The 15159-nt window shown below is 37.2% G+C and overlaps 1 protein-coding gene and 1 pseudogene across 1 annotated transcript in view; one reads left to right on the top strand and one right to left on the bottom strand.

Annotated features, from left to right (window-relative positions):
• LOC125754375 (orofacial cleft 1 candidate gene 1 protein-like) overlaps positions 1-13466 on the top strand; it is a 60668-nt gene extending 47202 nt beyond the window's left edge. The window contains 3 exon segments of the mRNA XM_049105929.1: positions 12116-12160; positions 12929-13015; positions 13168-13466. Of these exon segments, the coding sequence (XP_048961886.1) occupies positions 12116-12160; positions 12929-13015; positions 13168-13466 (431 nt within the window).
• Positions 13467-14429: 963 nt separating this feature from the next.
• LOC125754374 (60S ribosomal protein L9-like) lies at positions 14430-14943 on the bottom strand (annotated as a pseudogene).
• Between the last annotated feature and the right edge of the window lie 216 nt (positions 14944-15159).

Below are 15159 nucleotides of genomic sequence, written 5' to 3'. Positions count from 1 at the left end.
ATGTTCCAAGCGAGAGAGCAGCAAATCTTAATGCGAGCTAGCTTTATTTCTAGTGCTCCATAGGCATACGTGCCTGGTGGCTGGTACTGAGCAATGTGATTATAACTACCTAGACCTGGAGGTTTAGCCATTGAAATCTGTGTGGTAGAATTTGAGGAAATCTTAGAGAACTATAATATCTCAGCCCCCAAAATGCTGCTTAACCAATATTGATCCATAATATAATATTCCCAACAAAGTCTCAAATGTACTTGTCATTTCTTTTTTTTTAAATTTTTTATTTATTTATGATAGTCACAGAGAGAGAGAGAGAGGCAGAGACACAGGCAGAGGGAGAAGCAGGCTCCATGCACCGGGAGCCTGATGTGGGATTCGATCCCGGGTCTCCAGGATAGCGCCCTGGGCCAAAGGCAGGCGCCAAACCGCTGCGCCACCCAGGGATCCCGTACTTGTCATTTCTAACATCATTTCTTTCTTTATCATTCTTTAAGATTTATGTATTTATTTGAGAGAGAGAGAGAGAGTGTGGCTGTAAGCTGGGGGAGGGGCATGGGAGACGGGGGGTGAGAGAGAAGCAGACTGCCCGCTGCATGTGGAGCTTCATGCAGGGTTCCATCTCATCACCCTGACATTATGACCTAAGCTGAAATCAAGAGTTGGATGCTTCGCCAATGGAGCCACTTAGGTGCCCCTAACAATATTTCTATGACATAGAAAAGTCTGTATACAAAGGATATTCCTGGAGATAAGCCAAGTGAGTTCTAGGTACCAGGAATTAGTAACTTCGCCATGATTTTAAAGAAGGCCTACTCCAAATGCCAACTACCTTGATGTTAGTTTTGTATGTAGGAGTTTCTATAATGAGAGTATAATTGCTTAGATAAATGTATGTTGATTTAGCATTCTGATATATCCCTAAAACTAGAATTTATGTTCCTGTGGTAGTGTTTCTCAATGCTGGCTACTGATCAGAGTTATCTGGGGAGCTGGTGATCCTTAGGCAGTTATAATCTCCAGGATGACTCTTGAGCAGGTCTATATTCCAAATCTTCTATAAGGCATTTTGATGGGCAGCTGGGGTCGAGAGCTACTACTATGGGCTTATGCCCATATCTGGAAGATGAGGATGGGCATGAAAAGGTAGTAATTGTCATGAGTGATAGTTGGCCTGATTCTGGAAAATGGAGAGAGAGAAAATTTTATAACCCAAAAGTACAGCAGAGTGGAAGGAACAAAAAAGAAGAAACTTTAGGTGGAAAATCCAGAAATGATTTATTATCATCTTGACAAAACCAGCCAGACATTACATAGGTAGGTATTATACCATCTGTCTTCTGGAACGTAGTCAACATTTAACAAAAATTATTTGCTGCATCTCTACTCAAATCCATCCTGTGTGCTTGCCTTTGGAAGAGTCTCCAGAAAAGATTTCGATTACACATGAAGTGTGCAATGTTATGGTCTTTGAATGAAGAAGAATACGTGAAATATGTGAATTTAGAAACTTCTAAATATTATAGGACACTGTTTCTTATTAGTATTTTTAGAAAAGGGAATTTATGTCATTTACCGACTTGATTACTTAGGTAAAAGAGTAATTAGATATTTCCCCCCACAGTGTTATTAAAATGAGCACAAATGATCATCCTTTAAGTAAATATGAATACATTTCCACCTTTTAGATAATTTTAAAAAAAGCGTTAGAAGAATATATGTGATTATTTGTGGCTACACGTCCTTTATTCCATCTTGCCCAGAACTTATGCTTTGTAGGTGTTGACTGCTTTTCTGATCCCAGATCATCCTCTCTGCTCATTGCCTGCTATGCTCTGACCTGATGATGATTAGCCTTCTGAGAAAGGGAGATTCAGAATTATAATAGTGGAAGAGGGAAAGTGGCAGAGAACCTAAAACTGCTTAGAATTTCAAAAGAGAGAGGAGTCAGCTTAGGTTCTGACCCTAACAAGGGCTTGAGGGCTGGATGGGTCAAAAGGGAATATTTAATAATCTAAATATATAGTGGCACTAAATAGGTAGAGAATGCCTGAAGTCTAAATGGCAGTAAAATGAAATGTGGGACAGATGTGAGAAAAAGCTACAGAAAGGATTTAGAAGAGAAATAGGAAAAAAATTATGAAAGTGGACAGAACAGTTCCGCTGGTGGTGAGTTATTTCATTGCACTTGGGAAGTTCTTTCCTTTTAATCCCTGCCTTTCATGGAAGCTATTTCTAGTGTTCTTTCCATCCTTGCTTCGCTTGCCCAAAGTTCTAGGGGAGACTATTGGGTTGGCCATGCTCAGATCACTTGCTTGCCTCCTGGTTTTATCATGGCAGGACAAGTAGGTCCTGTTAGCCCTCCCTGGCTTCTGTATATGGAGACAGGAATCTGAAATTACTGGACCATCAAGATGATACACACTGGGAACCAGGAAATTGGGATGCTGTTAGGGAGGGGAAACAGATGCAAGAGAGCAACACAAATCAATCAAACAAAAATCTGATAACTGTCCCTTATAGTTCCTATGTCTTTGATTATTTACTGACCACATCCTATAGTTAATAACATCAGGACAATTTAAAAATAGGAGTGGTCTATGTGTGATTAGTTGGATATAAAATGATTTATACAATATTTTGCTTAGGAGTTATATATATATATATATATATATATATATATATATATATAATGAAAAGTGCTTTATGTATTTCTCCATTTCCTCCTCCTCATTTACTGAAAAGCGTATTAACTGAGCATTTTCCATTTGTTAAGCACTATACTACATACAGGAAATACAAAAACAAACACAGCAGACGTGGAAGTTCTCTATGTTCATGCAACATATTACATCAGCAAAGTCACATTGAGGGCAACTCTTGAGATGATGATTAATTAATCCAGATTAATCTGGTACTTTCAAAAAAGCAATATTTTCTCAGGCAAGAGTTTCACCTCTATTTTATAAATAGCATGATTTATAGGGTGATTCCAGAAGTATGAGTAAAAGAAGGAAAGTGTGTGTGTGTGTGTGTGTGTGTGTGTGTGTGTGTAGGTAAATGGAATCCCAGTTTAGTTAATTCAAGTATGTTCAGCCTAGGACTGAGCATATCTGAGGATCTGTGGTTTCAAGAAGCCTAGAATGAACATAGCTTTTTAGTGAAAAACAAAACAAAACAATACTAATACAGATAGATTTTTGATAGGTCAGTGATGTCAATATCTTAGAAGTTCAACAGAAATCACTTTTTAAAATTAAAAAAAACATAGTTTCCTTTAAATATTAGGTGAAAATGTAAAACATTACTTTCTGGTCATCAGATTAAAGAGTTATAACTATATCAATGAAATTTCATCTTAAATTCAAACTTTGCTAAGCTCTTTTCAGCTGGGATTTGACTGGCTCACTTGTTGCATTTCCATTAAAAAAAAAGTAAGATGACCTCTAGGAAAGGGTTAATGCCAAGGAAAGAGACAGTTGGTCACACAAGCTTGATGTCAGGCCAATAGCTCAGGGCCAGAGAGGAAGGGTGATTTTGATTATAATATAGTGCTTGCCAATCATATTGTCCCATGATCTAATTTCCAGGCATTTATTCTTGGATTTTGGGAGAGGGGCTTGGAATAAAAGCTGAGATCCCTGTCAGTTGTTGAGGATCACAGTGGCTCTACCCGCTAATTTGTGTAAAGTAGAGGAATACCATGTAGGCAAAGATGATGTATATATCTCTTCACTTGACATTGTCAGTGGTACGTGGGGTGGATATGGGTGTGAGTCCAAAGTTTGTTCAGAATCAGAGAAGGTGTTGGAGACCTACATAGCATGCCATGATCTATAATCAGAGTAACAGAAATTAGGGTTGGAGGCACAGTGTTCACTTGAGGTGGCCCCAGCAGCAGCTCTGGAATTAACAGGAAGACTAGGCAGCAGCAAAGCGGAAGGCTGAACAGTGAAGAAAGAAAATAATGGATATTCCAAAGACACTGAGGGGAATTAGTTTGAGCATGTGATCCTTAGATCCTTAGATCCTTCCAGAAGAAATGAAGGATAGTTTGAAATGAGGGTAGGAAATCCAACACAGTTGTACCTGAGCTTAAAAAAATCCCAGATTAAGGTTATAAATGTGACCATAAACCTAATTTCAGATTGGTGTGGCCATTAAAAAGACACTTATGCAAAAATTTGTACTAAAAATAACATATAAGTATGTGTGTTAAGTGTATAATTCAAACTGAGCAAATATGTGAGGAGAATTGTTTTTCTTCATAGTGCACATAGCCTATTTTATTTTACTTTTGAGAGAGAGAGAGAACACAGGCATGAGCTGTGTAATTGGGAGGGGAAGGGGTAAGAATAGAGGGAGGAAGAGAATCTTAAGCAGGCTCAGTGGGAGTCCAACTTGAGGCTTGATCTCACAACCCTGAGATTCTGATCTGAGCTGAAATCAAGAGTGGACACTTAACCAACTGAGCCACTCAGGCACCTCCATAATCTAGATTATTTTAGAAGTGATGATGCATAAAACTGTTTTGATCTTATAGCTATTTTTCCCTTAAGATAGGAAACAAGTGTTATATGAAATCTATAGAACATTTACAAAAATATATATTGTTTGCTTTGAGACATTTCAATTGTTATTATGATAAAGGAAATATGCAGGAAAAATTTTGCTTTAGGTTTATTGAACTAACCTGGATTTGTGTCTGTAGACACCATTTGGCTCCTAAGTGATTTGAATCTCTTTCATTGACTTCAAAGGCTAAAAATAAACACCCAGGAAAGCATTCTTCCTTCTGAAATAAATAAAGAAAGCATTTACAGAGATATAAGAAAGATGAACTATCTTATCAGTTCCAAATCAACACAAATCAATTTAGGATTACCTTCCTGTATTTTTTTTAATGAGGTAATAGAATTCTAGAATAATGTCCAGTTGGAGATAGAGCGTTTTAATCAGATGTTTGAGTTTCAAGAATTTCCACAGAATAAGAAAAGTTTAATTTATTGTCTTTTCAGAAGGAACTGATTAAGTCCAGTTAATCAGACAGATTCGCCCAGGAAATCAGCAGAATGTCTATTTGTGTTGCCTTTTCTTACTTCTGATAATGCTAAAATTAAAAGCATGGGTTAACGCTTTCCCAGCTGTCAAACACAATTATTTTCAATGTTCTCTTCAAGTTGATGTAGTGAAACCCCCAATAGATGACTTTGTAAAATAATATTTTAGAAAACCTGTCATGCATAGTTGAGTGGAATAAGAATTTTTCTAAGAATGATTTTAACATTGGGAGATATTGCCTTGTTACTCCAGTTCACTGATGAGACATGGATTCACACATTTAAACCACTGGATTTATGTACATGCCAGTGAAATTTATATAGACTTAAAATAAAAATGTGAGCACAGGAATCTATATGACAGTGAAAAGTATGGTTAAGGATTTTAGAATCATAGAAAAGCTAGACCTGGAAATCACATAGCTGATATTACAGAAGTCCAATTATTTTCCTACTATGAACAGCTACATAATAATAAAAAAAAAACCTGAGAGAACAATGTTTTCTGATTAGAGATGCAGTGTGTTAGCCATTAGACATTGTTTACCCACATTTTCTGAAATATTTGGTAAAATTTTATTTTTAAAATTTTGAAAGACTTATTTATATATTTTGGGGGGGTAGAGAGAACGCAGGTAGGAGGGGCAGAGGGAGGGAGAGAGAGAGAGAGAATTTCAAGCAGATACTGTGCTGAGCAGAGCCCAATGAGAGGCTCAATCTCATGACCCTGAGATTAAGACCTGAGCCAAAGTCAAGAGTCGGATGCTTAACTAACTGAGCCATCCAGGTGCCCCCATGTGAAATTTAAAAGATGTATTTTTCTACCAAAATAAAAAATTACACTATATCAATGAAATTTTATATAAATTCCAAGCTTCGTAAGTCATCATGTTGACCAGAGTTCAATAGTTGCATTTACCATTTTAGGAACAATTTTGCTAGAAAAGTTTTTCATGACTTTAGTATTTTATGATTTTTGTATAAATTAGTCCTTAATCTCCAAATAATTCCATTTAGAGTTTCCTACAGATCACCTTTGTTTTCTATTAAAGAGAATTTAACAGAAAATATGATTTTCCTGAGTCATTCTCAGATTAATTGACCAAAAATCTTACTAAAAAACCAGGGGAATTCCTGAACCCTACACTTTATGAGACAAAGTTTAGATGTCTATACATTACCAGATTTTTTTTAGAGATAAGAGTATTAATTAAGATTATTTAAACAAAATCTAATAATCCATGATAGGAGGAAGACATATTGTTAAGAGAATGAAGGCATAATAAAAAAGATTAAAAGGTGATTGATGCCTAATTTTAGGTACATGCTAATTTGACAGACAATATTACGCACGACATACATCGATTTCTTTTTATGTAGAATAAAATTACCAGGCTTCAAACTAGAAAAAAAAGGAAACCTACTTTGATATTTTTGGAAGGACGTTTAGACATGTGTAAAAAAATAATATATTTATACTTAACCTTCAAATTATCATCATTACTTAAGTAATGGAAAGATCTTCCTGTTTAGAAGTTAGCTACTTAGGGACACACTTTAACTCTGAGGATTTGAGGTCCAGAGGAGCACATGATGCCTCAGTGCCTTGGGGTGCTGTGGGATAAAGCCCTGCAGCAGTTACGCACTCAACAACACTCCAGTGGTTTGAAAGTTAAGATGCCTCGTAATTTACCATGAGGAAGGGCCTTAGGGGAAGAAAGAATATGGCTCAATTAATTAGTACTTGTTAGCAAACTTCAACTATTACCCTATTTAGATTTTCAAATCACTGATATCTCAAATACCCACAAGATTTGGGAAGGAAGTGAGAATAAGCAGTTAAGAAAGCTAATTTGTCCAGCAGGGCACCAATTCTGGAATATAGTGTCCGCAGCCAAGCAATTGTCACAAGTTAGCCTTTCCATAAAGAAGAAAAAGGAAATGGTTTCAATTTGCTGTTTTTAACTGTTGTTAAAAAATTCATGTCTTTTAGTATGAGTTTCTGAATAAGAGGAATATTCTTGATGACCACCTATGGATTCCTATAAATTAATTTTTGAGAGCTCTCTGGAGCTTTTTTTATGGGCGTAGGCTTTCTATACTCATTATCTTCTAAGTGGCTATTACTGGTATTTAGAAAGCTTGATGATTCTGTTTTTTTTTTTAATATTTTATTTATTTATTAGAGAGAGAGCACGAGCAGGGGAGGGCGGCAGAGGGAGAAGCAGACTCCCTGCTGAGTGGAAACCCTCTCCGGCCCGCCAAGTTGGGCTCAATCCCAGGACCCCGAGATCATGACCTGAGCTGAAGGGAGATGCCTAACCGACTGAACCACCCAGGTGTCCCGAAAAATTAATGATTCTTAATGATTATCTGGTAATTTTCAAGTAATTAGCCAATAATGTCATCTGTGTTCTAAAAGTTTTTTGGTTAAATCTCATGTTTTCATGATAGGAAAGAATATTATCTTAAAATAATAATTATATAAAATATATTATATTCAAGAATTTAGCTCTATTTTTATTCTAACTGCTTTGGCCAAGATTTCCAGCAGAATGTTGAATAATAATATTGATAGTGAACATTTGAGTCATACTTTGAGTTTTTGTCATTAGGTTTCCTTTTTTGATGTTTATTTGGGTTTTGTTTAAATATTTAGCATAATGAGGAATTTGGTTTAAGATAACGATTCTTTATCATAATAAGAAGTCTTCTCATATCCTTAGTTGCCTTTAAAATATGTTTGTAAATCAACTTTATAAAACAGTATTTAGACTGATTTAGTATGGTGGAGCGTGTTTGAATTTGATGTAGTTCCCAGTTCCTATATTCTGTTACAGCCTCTAATTTCCACATTTATATTTCATACATATATGTAAACTGTCCAGCCTTGTGGACACTTAAACCTGAGTTCTTCATATTGGATTTTCAAAGAGGGGAAAATAGGAAGTTTTCTCAAATTTATTCGTAATGTTCATGGGAATCAAATTTAATTATAGAGGCTTCACGCCTTTAAAAGGAATAACTTCAGGAGAATATTCTAGTTTGTAAAATGTAAACATAAAAGTGTTCAGACGCATGGTTATAACCATAGAATGTAAACTGTTTAGTTAGCTATTTAGTTTACACGCAAGCCTTGCGTTTATTTAACTTACTTAACTTGTAGTATATTACAGACAGCATGATGATTGGTGATAAAAGGCTGAGCTGAAGCAGGTGGATTCACAGGAAGAGGACAAGAATGGAGTCAATAAAAACCTCCCAAGGAACAGATAGATGCATTCAGATTTTCTTCCTCTGGAGCGAACATAGCTGATTTGAAAGGAAGTGATTGCCTTGTTGAGCCAAGACACTTCCATGATTCACACTAACCTTCCTCTGGTGGGCAATTTCGTTCTCGCTCTTACAGCCCCCAAGGAACTGCATGGGTGCACACTGGAGGATTTCCTGACCAAAGTTCATGTTCAGTGTAATTTAAGTAAAAGCCCTGATTACATTCTGTGCTGCTCTGAGTTAAATGATAGGAGAACCTGATATGTGTGGAAGGGCAGAGGTAAGTACATGTGTTTTCTTCCCCCAGTTCAGTAAAAAATAGCCCAAGAAATACATGAGCTGATGCTGATTCCAAACATAGAACAGCCAATTCTAGGAAGTTGGAAATAAAAATAAGAGTATCTAGAGTATCTACAAGACCAATATATTGATTTGTTAATTTATGTATCGCATCCAATTGCTTCAATGGAGAGCCATACTTTAATGTATATATATTTGCATATGCAATTGTCAGATTATTCATCTGAATATCACAAACAGTTAAATATCAGCCAAATTAAAATCTGTTGTATGTACATAGCTAAATGCCCTACTTTGAATTTCTCAGTGGGTCTATTAATTTTCCTGTGAGATGATTGTAGATATATCCAAAAGCATATTCTGAATGATTAGGGCACTTACAGAAATTTATCCTATTAGTAACCTACCTTCTGGTAATAGACGTCTTATTCTGAAACCATCCCACTCTATTAAATCCTGACACTATCCAATGAAACATGAGCAAAGGGGCTAGTGTTAAGATGAAATCTTTTGTTACAAAATTTGTAATAGGCTCCATGTGCCTTACTGTCTTAAACTCTGCTTACTGTATTTAAGTTATTGGTTTATCGGGGCAAGATACACCAATAAAATGGAGGAATTGTTTGGATATTTTAGAATAGATTCTTTTTTTTAGAGTACATTCTTATCTGACTCATAGGCTGATTTATATTAAAGCAAGAAATGGGCAAAATTATAAGTTACAAATAATAGATTTGAAGTATTATAATTACTCATGAATAAATTATGCATAATTATAAAAATACATATATAAATTATAAGTACTTGAAATTATCATAAACATTATGGTTTTACTGTCTCCATAGTCTTGAGAATATAGTGATTTAATCCTGAGTTCTCATTCTTAGTTTGAAACAAAGGCATATGTAAGAGATGTGACCCCTACTCCTCCTTGGGTGGCATAATCATCTTTATCTGGCTCTTATTTTTTTCCCATGTTACAAATCACTATCCAAAAAAACCCCTGTAAAATATACATATTCATTTGATTTTATTCTTCTATTCTCAGAATGTAAGCTCTGTGAAGGGAAGGATTTTTGAGCATATTTTCGCTGACATATTGACATAATAGGCACCTACTAAATACTGGTCAAATGAGTAGATATGGAACATCATACCAGCATAAAGTGACACTGTACAACTTAATAATTTGTACACAAACATGAGTTAGGGGCGCCTGGGTGGCTCAGTTAAGCGTTGAACTCTTGATTTCAGCTCAGGGCCGGGTCTCAGGGTGGTGGGATCTAGCCCTGGGTTGGGCTCTGAGCTCCCCACAGAGTCGGCTTGTGTTTCTCTTTTTCTCCTTTGCTTCTCTGTCTCTGTCTCTCAAATAAATAAATAAAATCTTAAAAACCAAAACACACGAGTTAAACTCAATTATGGGACTAGTGAGGAAGTTTCAAAATTTACTTCAGATAGCAGTTTCTCCAGGGAGTCTTCTCTGAAATCCGCAGCGTGGGCTAGATGCTCCTGCTATGAACAGAACTCCATCCTTTACCACAGTATGAAATCTTACCAGAATGCTTTTGCTTCCTTTCGCTGTTCTCTGGGCTCCCTGTGCTCTGAGGCCTGGGGCCAATGGTGTTTCGTTTGTTCATTTTTGAAATCCAGACACGATGTTTGGCTCCTAGAAAGCACTCAGTTAAAAAAGCAAAGGGAAGGGGGTCTAGAAAGAAAAGAGAAGGAATAGGGAGTAGAAAGGAAGAGATGAATAAAGGGGTGGGAGCAAAAAAAAATTGCTCATTTCATCAAGATAGAACATCTAGACAAGGAAAGAATTTGGGTATTGCATTAGGTTTCCAAGAGAGGTTTATTTAACAAATGAATTCCCGTATAATGAGTACCTCTGTGTGCCAGGCACACTTCTAGCCACTGAGGGAGTAAACAAGGAGATAATGTCATTGTCCTCATGGAGAACTTTTACTTGAATTAAAAAAAAAAAAAAAGTTTTAGTTTTTGATTTTTTGTGTGTGGGGGAGACAGACAATAAACAAGTATAATATACATGTAAAACAATGCACAACATAATGTGAAATATAGTGGAAAATACATAAGCTGTAAAAATAAATGAGTCACATAAAATATACAAATTATTGAAAAATATAGAATCATAAAAATGTGAATTATAGAAAAATGTGAATTAAATATATTAATTATATATGATATGATATGATATGATATGATATGATATGATACAGTGTAGCTTTTGGGATGCTTAAAGGGAATCAGTGGATTGCCTCTTTGTAAAGACTCCTCATAAGCCTTACCTGTAGAAATGCTATTTGCCATATCTCAGAAAGTGAAGCACAACATAAATCACCCCAGGAGTGGCATTTATAACTTACATGTGTGCCTCAGCCCGACTGCATGTGGGAGGAAGGATTTGCATAGATGTCGAAACCATACGTAGACCTCTGGGGGCCCATCTCCCAGTTGCTCGTGGAAGCAAGGAGCCCTGGGGGGTGATGTGGGGCCTAGGGGCTCCCTGTGCTCAGGCCTCCTTCTTGCACAGCTGGGCGGGACCCTCATTTCTCAGCTGACAACAGGGATGCAAATGGCCTGAGAACCTACAGACCAAATAAACTTCTCCAGACTTTTGGCTCCTTTCGACTTCACTCTGTTTCTTTCTCCAAGGTCTGGATTAACTCGGTATTACTAACATTTCAGTAGACAAAGAATCTAGGCTTGAAGTGGGGCGGGGGGGTGGGTAGGCTGGATCTGAGTTCCCATCGTTGACTGCTGCTGGTACGTGATAATCATAAGAAATGCACGGTCACTTTTGCTTTAATATAGGCGAATTATTTTGCTAGCATATGGAAGAGTGCGCTTACCGTGGCACCGTGCTTTGTGGTAGAGAGGAAAAAAAAAAAAAACCCAAAACAATTACATGAATGAAGTAGAATGGCTGTGTTATTGCAGTACATAAGACTTTGATTACATACTGCCAAGATTCATACCAGCCTAGTAGTTGTTGACAGATAAAGTAACAAAAATGAAACTCATTTATTTTTTTCTTTATTGAGACCTCAAGGAAAAGCAGATTTTCAGTTCTTGTACTTACTACGTTGATAGAACAGAGCCTGACAGCAAAAATGTGCCAGTCCAGAAATATAAATTAAACCTCGGTTCATATCAAAATTCCATTTAGTCTTGGAAAAGGAGCTGCTGTTTGGATTATTTTTGATCCTACATCAAATATACTAGGGGGTATCACAGTATACCTGGTGTACGTTAACCCTTTCCTGAGAACAGTACTTGCAATGTTATTGTTGTTTCCGGTCTCGGATGCTTTATTTCTTTTGCAGCGTTTGAGGCAACTCGAATTATCGTCAGAGTAGGTTATATTTTCCTGAATGCAAATTGCTGGCAACAGACATATACATTTCAGGCTGCAGGAAGTATGAAACTAGATTTGGAAAATTGATAACAGACCCTTTTCTCTATTACAGGGTCCTATTCGATGCTACATTTTGATTGTGGAGACAAGGACAAAGGTAAGTGAGAGATGCAAAAGTGAGGATTTGGGGATTGTTTGTTGAGATCGTGGATGTGTATTGAAGAAAATTTCTGACGGCATCATTTGTATCTTCCATTCATGTAACTTAAGTTGACAGAGCAGAAAAGATCTGCAAGCAGGACCCCCTCTCGCTTTCTTTTCTTGTTCTTTGTCTCCTGTCCTTCTCTCTCCCTCCCTTCCTTCCTTCCTCTTTCCCTTCTTTCTCTCTTTCTTTGGCACTTTCCCCCTCTTTCTTTGTATCCAACTGTCAACATGGAAATTTTGCTTACAGTTTCTCATAATTAAGACACTACTAAGTCGACGACAGAATTCTGGAAATAACACAATAGACGTGCGGGGAGCGATAATAACACGCGGGTAAAAAAAAAAAAAAAAAAAAAGATCAGTGAGCCCTAAACATCATTATGATCCAACAATGTCTGTTTCTTGAGTATACCCTCGACATAATTTTACTTAAGCTTTTTTGTTGTTGTTATTATGATTCTTCTAAAGTCTACATTGGATCATTTTCTCATTAATTTTTTAGCAACCGAAAGATAGCGTGAACTTGTTTCTTGAATTACCTTTTCTGACCTTTTGCAAGATGATAATTACAAAAAAGGGAGGGCCTGGAAGTACTTGCACAAAAATTAAGCTTATAAAGTAGCCAAAATGGCCCTTCTGTGCTGGTGTCGATTTCAAAATTAACATTTCGGTTCATGTGCTTCTAATAATCGCTGACCCTTACTTCATGTACTTTCCACAGGAAATGAATACAGCAGAAATTACTTTGACCCACTGATGGATGAGGAAATAAACCCAAGGCAGTGTGGGATGGAGGTCAGCAGAGAGGGTGAGCTAGAATTAAGTATGCAATTTTTGTGTCAGAATATTCTTTTCCATTCATGAAAATGAGGTGACAAAGATCACACATGCAGTTCCGTTTAGATTTTGCGGCTTACAATTTAAATGGTGAGTTTTAACCACTAACAACATGATGGGCAGTGAAGGTAATTTTTGATCAAGGACAACCAGCCGGTCAGAGGGAAGAAGCAGGAATTTGCTTTCCTTTGACGGTGCCGGAAGCAGTCTGGTGTCATTATACGGCCTGTGTTACGGGTTTGAGGAGCATCATCCCTTTACAAATGCCATCCCTGCTCTTTGAGTTTAAAATGAGCATTCTGGGATGCAGTGCAAAAGTCATCCGGCAGAGGAGATTTCTGTGCAAGGTGTCTGTTGATTCCTTTCATCGAAGGCATGGAACCACCGCCTGGCTCCTGAACCACAAAGATGTGGCGATCTGATTTCCTCTTCTGTAACCTTGGGTCTAGTTGCAGTTGTAAGATAACAGTTCAGAAGACCACGTTCCATGGCTGGGGACCAGCCACTGAATCTGAACCTTTTAGGGAAAGGCTGGGCTAAGTCCTCGCAGATAGAGGGGCTCGAGCACCATGCAAAGATTATTTTAAAAGATGATTTTCAATTACTACACCTCTTTTTAGATGATCAAGGATATCATCAAAAGACATATATACAAGATAAGGCAAGGACTTACTCTCAGGGCAGTTTTTAGCAGTAGCTCAAATCAGGATGAATTGAAAACTGGAAAGATCTCAACCTTTTATTTACCCAATGCACTTGGGGGATGAAAGATAATCCCAATGATTTCTGGAGAAGAGTATCAGTTGGATTCTTCTGGAAACCTGTTTTAATTCCTCACGGATCACAGTAGGTAGTTGTATTTGTTGGAGTTTTTGTGACGTAAGGACCAAAGTTGGCTTAATAAGATGTTCTGTGATATGTGAATGAAGAATGGCTCTGCCCACGGACAGGCAAGTTTCATGAAATCAAATATTGTTGGTCACTCTTCCCTAGTCAGCGGTGATGGCCCAATGCCTGTGGTTCATTTTGGGTCTCACAGTTTAGAGAAGGCAGCTGTCTTTACTTCCGATTTTAAATCTGCAGTTAATGATAATTTTTTTTTTTTTTGGCTTGGTATTCAAGCCTGTGCATTTATTTCATGCAGGCATGTAACAGGGCCAGGATGGGTTCTGAGGAGGGCCACCCGAGCAAAGGTGCAACGTATGGCATTTTGTGTGTTTGCCCCATCTGTCTTCACTGTGGTTGTTCTTACATTTATTTATGATTTGCTTTAAAAAAATCAGATCAATACAGCTTTTATCGCATCTTTAAAATACCACAAATTCGTCTGAAAAATCATTCGGCATCTTTCTGTTTCTGTAGCTGAACAACTTAGATCTTATTCGTCAACCTGCCAGACTCTTCTCCTTGTTTTTAACTGTTGTGGCTTACTGAATCAAAGCAGCTGAGTTTGATACAAGTTCAGTGTCATTTCCTTCAAGAATTAAATCACCTTTCCTGAGTTACTGAACAAGCGATACCTGGTCTCATCCAAACCCTGTGGATGTGTTTTTCACCCAAGAAATTTCAGATTTCCACGAGAGAACCATTCTCCTGAATAACAATGTAAGTCTCCACAGACCTCATCTTGTAATGGAAGCCCAGTGTAATGCCCGTGACCATGTTCTATATATAACTACAGACAGTGCAGACAGTAGCTAGTTCTTTTCTGTTTCCCATCACTTGTCAACTCAGAGCCTCTTCTATTTCTTTCCAAGGAGACAGAGTTCTACATTGATGTGATTGAAGTCTCTTCTCAGGGTTCCTCTGGGATTTTTCGCAATAGCAGTGTCCCTTCAGAGTGATGTCGACACTTTCTGGAATGTCGACAGTCTGATTGCTGAGAATGGTCTTCATTCTCACAGTGGATGTGGCAAAGCTGTTTATAATTTGCGCTCTACTTGCTTCTGAAAGAGGGATTTGAGAACACCTACACAAAGAAGTAAATGTGCAAGAAATAGACGACAGTATTATAACTGTAATTGACCACTTTTACTTTGTGTTTCCTGGAAGTTAAATATAAAGAGACATAAATAATTAGATAATTTTCAATGTTAAATAGAATTTATAACTCTT

The sequence above is a fragment of the Canis lupus genome, chromosome 35, assembly GCF_003254725.2.
Source record: "Canis lupus dingo isolate Sandy chromosome 35, ASM325472v2, whole genome shotgun sequence".
In the NCBI taxonomy this organism is placed as follows: Eukaryota; Metazoa; Chordata; class Mammalia; order Carnivora; family Canidae; genus Canis; species Canis lupus.
This window is presented reverse-complemented; position numbering and strand designations above follow the sequence as displayed.